We start from the raw sequence: 6,624 nt of genomic DNA, 5'->3' as shown, positions 1-6,624 counted from the left end.
GAATAAAAAATAGAAAATAATTTAAACTCAATTAAAGTTCGAGACATTACTAATTAGTTATTTTATAGACATCTGATTCATGCATTCCACTAAAATTAAAAGATTAAATAATAAACATTCAAACTTCAAATTATATGGTTCAAATAATCTCAAAGTTGTCTATTCATCCTTTCAAATTTTTATCATATTCAATTTCAACATACAACAATCAAATCGACTCAATAAGATTTAAATCTTCTATTTAATTCATTCAATAAAGGTTTAGTTAAGGTCTACTTTTTTAAATAAATATCTTGTTTAGTTAAATTTGTGTAATTCTTTTAAAATAAAGATATCGGGTATATAATTACAATTTTATTATTTGACCTAATTTTATCTTAGGTAATTGTTTTGAAAGGTAAAACTTTGAAAATATTTTCGGGTATAGCAAAATGTCACTATCTATTAGTGGTAGACTGCGATGGACATCTATTACTGATACCAATAGATGTCTATCGTGGTCCATCAAGATCTATCATCGATATATAGTGAATTTTTGTTATATTTATAAATAAATTTGTTCATTTTTCTTTATTTTAAAACAACTCTTTTATCTTTAGGTGGGAGGAGAGATGTAGAAACAGAAAATTGGGAAGTCGAACTGTTTGAGAATGACTATTTAATTTCATTCTTTTTTATTTATTATTTTTCATTTTGCTTAAACTTACTGTACATGAAAAGTCATATTTAGTTTCATTCTACAAAATCTAATTAACCCCTAAATCGTTGCCAATTTAATTTAATTAAGATTTTAGAATTTAAAATTAAATAGAAAATAAAATCCAAAAATTTAGGAAAAATAATTTAAATTCACCTAGAACTTAGTATGTTACAAATTATTTCATAGTTATCTATTTATACATCCCTTCAACTTTTAAAAATTTTAATATATTGCATAATGGTTTAATAATTAATTGGTTTTTGGTTTTTAGTTTTTAAAAAACAAGTATGTTTGTTATCCAATTGATTTTTTTTTTTTTTTTTTTTTTGAAAATTTGTTTCTAAAATGTTTTTTGTTTTTTTCAAAAAAATGCTCGTTTTTATTTGATTAATATTGATGCTTCAAGGTATTGAAATGCTTGGAGTCTCCGATAGTCGAAGTGTTTGTCCATCATTCTTCTATGTCGAGGTTTGAGCCTTAGCCCTTGCAATTTTTGCACATTTTATTGTAACCATTTCTAATTTCTAATTCATATAAAAATGTAGTAATGTTGATTTTTTTTTTTTCTTTTCTTTTTTACACTTCATTTCCACATCAAATTTTATCTTCATTTTAATTAAAAAATATATATATTAAAATTAATCTTTTCATATTTCTTATAATAATTTTCCCATTTTAAAAGTAGAACAAAAATGAACCAAACTTGGAAATGTAGAGACCAAATGAATATTTTGAAAATATAATGATCAAAATAAACCAAAGCCAAAAAGTATGGAAACCAAAATAATGTTTAAATCTTTATTTAATAACAATTAATTAATTACATAAACACCCAAATAAGTTATCAAAGTGAGCTTAACTCGACGATTATTCAAAGGTTCAACTTCTCCTTTCATCTGTGCCCACTCCATATTGAAGTGTATAGATTCGTTAGCTGCAAAGGAATTCAGTCTAAGAAGACTGCTGAAATTTGAAAACATTATGAATGTAGGAATTATAACTGTTGTATGATTGATTTGGAAGGAGATGAAGCGTGCAATACAGGCAAATTATACTATGAAGAAATGCCCAGAGTTGCATACAATAAATGCTATTCCTCACTCATGAACTTGCTTCAAGTGGTAAATTCCAACTCAAAATCTCTACCTCTTCCCTAGTACTGCAAAATGGGAGTCTTGCTAAAAAATGAGAACTAGACTCAAGAATATACACCAGAGCATCAGCAGATCTCTCCTATACATATCATTAATTCCAAGCATCCCCATCAGACAGAACTCTCTACTCTAGCCAAAACTTCAGACCTTAGTCTCACATGTCTTTCGTCCTACTACACGAACCCCAGCTAGTGATCTTAGTGAGACCGTAATTCCTGAACATAGCGACCCAATTGCTGAGCGCCAATAAACAGGGCATCAGCAGCAAGAAAGACTGCAACCTGTGCGAAGAAAATTAAACATGGGGCTGAAGGAGAGAAATTTAAGATGGAACTAGAAACCAATTAACTGATACATCTAGATGAAATATTACCAGACGAGCAGAGTAAACCAAGCGATAACCCCAACCTTCTTTTGCACCAGCCATCCTTTGTTGATCTGTCCAACTGAAAGTCATAGGGGAAGTGAGTCAGAGGAGAGGGAGATACGCACTTTCGAAGTAAATTAATTTGAAATGTTCTTTTTGCCATTTGAAACAAATAGCATCACTATCCCTAACAAAGAACTTCATAGTATTTCTGCAGGAGATATAACTGCTGAATAATGCAGAAAACATTAAGAATATATAATTGAGAGATTCATTCTAAGGTAAATTCATGGAAAGAGAAATTTGGTCATTCTCAAGTACCCACAAGTCAATCTGAATCCTACTCCCAGGCATTGACTTAGATTATGCAAAATGCATTTATCCATAGACCGTAATGCATTGAGTATTGACTATTTTTGCATATTGAGCATAGAAGTGAGTACAGAACTAGGTTGCTTGCAAATTAATGATTTATAGCCTGGAGTTGGATTTCCATAGGCATACAAAATGAATATAAGGAGAAGATAGATTAAAATCATCTGTTACCCAAGGAATTCTGAAAGTCCACCAATCCCAGCGAATTTTAAAGGCTGAGGACCTTCTCTGGCAAGATCCTATTCCAGGTAAAATGATAGACATTACCAAATTTTACTTTTACAGACTGAATTAACAGCAAGAAACTACAGACACCAAAAAACATAAACAGAGAGAATGCAGAAACTTCAACGTAAAAATATTGATACCTCTTCTTCAGCAGCATCTAGACCGCCTTGAACCCAGAAAAGGTTTCTATAACCAGCATTGTAGAGGAGCTCGCATGCAGCTAGGGACCTTCCAAAAATGTTGTTCAGATGAAAGAAGCTCGGCCAAGATTATAAGTTCCTTACAATTGGATCTTTTGAAGTAATTAATAATATCAATGGTTTGATTCTTTTAGTGATAATCTGATACAAAGAAGAAAAAAAGTAATATCACACTATAGTAATTTTTTCCACGATAATATTAGCCAACGCTGGATGTGAGATATCGTAGAAGATTATTTAGTCCAATGATTTCATGTAAAATAACAATGTGGTGCAATCCTTTGACTCAGCAAGATGTTTAATCATAACTTGAACCCGCTGCTGGGATCACTATCAGTATACTGAGCCATTTTTCCTTCACTAGTTACATGGAAGTCAAAAGATCATGATTAAGAGTAACAGAAAATCACAATTCATTATGGCCCAAGTTGCGATCTCAGTTTACAACTCAGCATCAATTATTTAAAAACGTTTCATCTTAGCCCATCAAAATCAGGAGATTACCTCAATCCCTTTTGGCATGCAAGAATAAGGTCAGCATCTTTTGGAAACTTCTCTTGAACTTCTGACAAGAATCGGCTGTTGAAGTACAGGCAGTGAAACAAAGTAATATGGATTACACAAATTAACAAAAAGAACCAGAAGAATTGCTGTGGCCTGCTTTATACCTATTGTAGGATACTGTAGGCACACCACTCCACCAACCCCCTAGGAAAATATAAGAACAATGTAAGGGACTAACTGCCAAAAATAAATAACTTGACAAAAAAATAATCCACTAAATTTATGGGCGGTAATACACATTACTTTGTATGATTCACTAATCTTACTAGCAATCTTGAGAAGGAAATTAAGTAAAGTATTTTTTGTCTCTCAATGGCAAGCAGCAAAAGATTACAACCAGAGAACTAGACTTTGTTCTTTAAAGAAGATATAGCAAGAGTTCCATGGTACCCATCATGAAGCTTGTGACCTTTCGAGAAAGAGTTCCAGGATCAAGTTTATCATCAACATCAAAGATTGGGATCCACGTTGAGCCTTTAACCCATGCCTTCAAAACATGGGAGAAACATAAGTTCAAGAGTCCAACAACGAATAAATATGAAGATCTGTTTGTCATAAAATCCCTAGAATAGCTTGTGAAAGTTAGCAAAAGCCTTATCAACATTTTTTAACTAAGAACTATTCACAGTGCCACTAAAATTACTGAGCATAACATGGACTACGCATTCATCAATAGAATCTACCAGTATTGAGGTCCCTTAAGAGCCAATTACATGTGCATCACTGGGAAACATATGACAAAAATCAAAGCGTTACTTTTTCATGTGACCTCTACCGCAAGCATCAATCAGTAAACAAAACTTCCAAGGATCCACTCAATGAGATTTTTTCTCACAAACAATTCAGTAGTCTACCTTTTTGTGTTCTGTAGAAGGACGAACATCAAGCAATGTCTTATCAGAGAGCTGAATGGCATAACCAGCTTCCCTTGGCACCAGAACTTTTACTTTGCCTTCTCGGATCTATAAATATAAATGATTGGTAAACAATAAACAGCAAACATTTATTAATCATACTAACAAAAAAATTTGAATGAACAATTTAAAATTTTAAAGAATGCTATCAAGAAACAATGCCGTTGAAGAATTTTCCCTCAGAGAGTATGACTAAACCATCTGGACATAATGAACACTCATAATACTTGTTGATTTCCAAATTAAGTTGGATCCCAAATCCCAAATAATTGTTACAAGATAATAGATTTGGTTTAACAATTAATATTGAGTAACTAACACATATACACCCAAAAGACCAATTAGTTGTATCAAATTGGACCTGTTTGGTGTATTGATTGAAGTCACTGCCATACTTATTTTCAACTGACTGGTATAATGCAGAAGTGCGATTTAGATTAGGTTCAGCTAGCAAATAAAAGAAGCATTTAGATCCTCTAGTTAATATGATCAAACAAACATTCACTAGAAAGCAATACAATTACAAATAAACGGTGGGTACCAACCAGAGAGTCCCATCTCTTTTTAGCTGCAGCCATATCCCTCATTTGCTTCAGCTCATAGTCTTCACTATCACTTTGCATTTTGATAACATTGAAATGCTGAACAGAAACATCGACATTACAGAAACAAATGGATCATGTAAAGAAATAAAACCAGCAACAGCAATCGTTGAATTGTTTTGTGGGTTTCTTGAATGTTTTCCAAGAAAAGAATCAAATACACCCAAAATTGAAAAAAGGGTATATAATTACGTACATGGCGGTGGGCACCATTGAACTTTAAGGTGGATTGTTCGTAAAATTTGCAGTGATTTAAGCTTCTGGGCAAGCTGGCAAAACTGCGTTTCTTCAAATTAGAAGAGGAAATGGTGAGTGAATTCAGGGAAGGAAGCGCCAGAGCTTCCATTATTATGCTCTGTACAGAAGCGGGAGTGAAGAGAATGTCCAAAGGCTTATCCAACGCAACGCCTATATCCCTTACTCCCACGAGGATTAGCGTTATCCAGAATCTGAATATTCATTATTCGGATTAAGAATCAAGATAATCCAATCGGGATAGGGTTGAAAAAAAAAAAAAAAAACAACAACCTCGCGGGAAGGGTCCCACCTTGATCAAAGCAGGAAATTCTCAGTTTGATCGAGGATAAAGGCCAAATCCTAGATTAAAGTAGGGTTCCTAGTCGAAGACGGAGCGGGGATGGGAACCATAATCCGCCCGTTTTCGACCCAGCCGTTTATTTTTTTAATATATTTTTAAAAAAATATAAAAATATAAATGTGTGTATATATATATATATCTTTGATTTTTAAATTATTATTAACTTTCTTTGTAATAAAAAAATTGTTTTTATATTCAACCAGTATGTGAGATTGATAAGGATAAATATAACTTTTTTAATAAATTTTTTATTAAGTGGTGTTTTCCAACATTTTGGGGATGGATTCCGAGGGGGTCTAATTCTCCGACTTCAATTTGCAGGGATGGGGATTAATTCCCCCCAGGGATAGGAATGGGGAATGCCCCCTCCCCTGCTGTCCTGCACCAACCCTAAATTGGGATTCCCTCGCTCTGTCCTAACCTGTCAACCCTAAATTTGGACATGTTTGACCCAAATATGAAATCCATGAAATTGGTCACGTTAAAATCGAATCTTTAATTTTGAAGTTGATAGATGGTTATCTTATTTTTGTTAATTAGTTAGATATAAAACTTTAAGTTGAGACTATATTTTAAACCAATTAAATCATAGGGTTTAATTTATAAAATGACGGTACATAGTTTGGAAAATTTTTCAAGATGTCTTTATATTATTTTAAGAATTTCAATCTAGGTCGTGTGGTTTGTCTTAGTTTCCATTTTTGCCTTTATGGTTTTTTTCGATTTAGTCCATATGGCACAAACTTAGTTTGAATTAAATTTCTATAGTTTTGATAAATGTCAAAATCATCCCTGTATCATGTTTTACCTACTTTGAAATGTCAACTTTTTTTTTATACAAATCTTACGGGAAAATTGAGACTAAAATCAAATTAGAAGGACTAAACTAGAAAATTGGATCCAAACCATGTGATGAAATTTG

General features: G+C 32.5%; 1 protein-coding gene across 2 annotated transcripts; it reads right to left on the bottom strand.

Moving 5' to 3' along the window:
- Nucleotides 1-1,686: 1,686 nt before the first annotated feature.
- LOC120071703 (rhodanese-like domain-containing protein 11, chloroplastic) lies at nucleotides 1,687-5,549 on the bottom strand. 2 transcript variants are annotated; one of them, XM_039024084.1, is made up of 10 exons: nucleotides 5,301-5,547; nucleotides 5,048-5,143; nucleotides 4,443-4,550; nucleotides 3,979-4,075; nucleotides 3,693-3,732; nucleotides 3,529-3,603; nucleotides 2,965-3,052; nucleotides 2,768-2,835; nucleotides 2,228-2,300; nucleotides 1,687-2,135 (listed from the first exon to the last, which is right to left on the bottom strand). In XM_039024084.1, exons 1-10 carry the CDS (start codon nucleotides 5,448-5,450, stop codon nucleotides 2,052-2,054), a joined length of 879 nt encoding a protein of 292 aa, XP_038880012.1. In that variant the 5' UTR covers nucleotides 5,451-5,547; the 3' UTR covers nucleotides 1,687-2,051. The 2 variants fall into 2 exon arrangements, with proteins under 2 accessions (XP_038880012.1, XP_038880013.1); XM_039024085.1 differs by lacking the exon at nucleotides 2,768-2,835 and having other exon boundaries at nucleotides 5,301-5,549.
- Nucleotides 5,550-6,624: the final 1,075 nt, after the last annotated feature.

This window comes from Benincasa hispida, chromosome 2 (genome assembly GCF_009727055.1).
Source record: "Benincasa hispida cultivar B227 chromosome 2, ASM972705v1, whole genome shotgun sequence".
NCBI classification, from domain to species: domain Eukaryota; kingdom Viridiplantae; phylum Streptophyta; class Magnoliopsida; order Cucurbitales; family Cucurbitaceae; genus Benincasa; species Benincasa hispida.
This window is presented reverse-complemented; position numbering and strand designations above follow the sequence as displayed.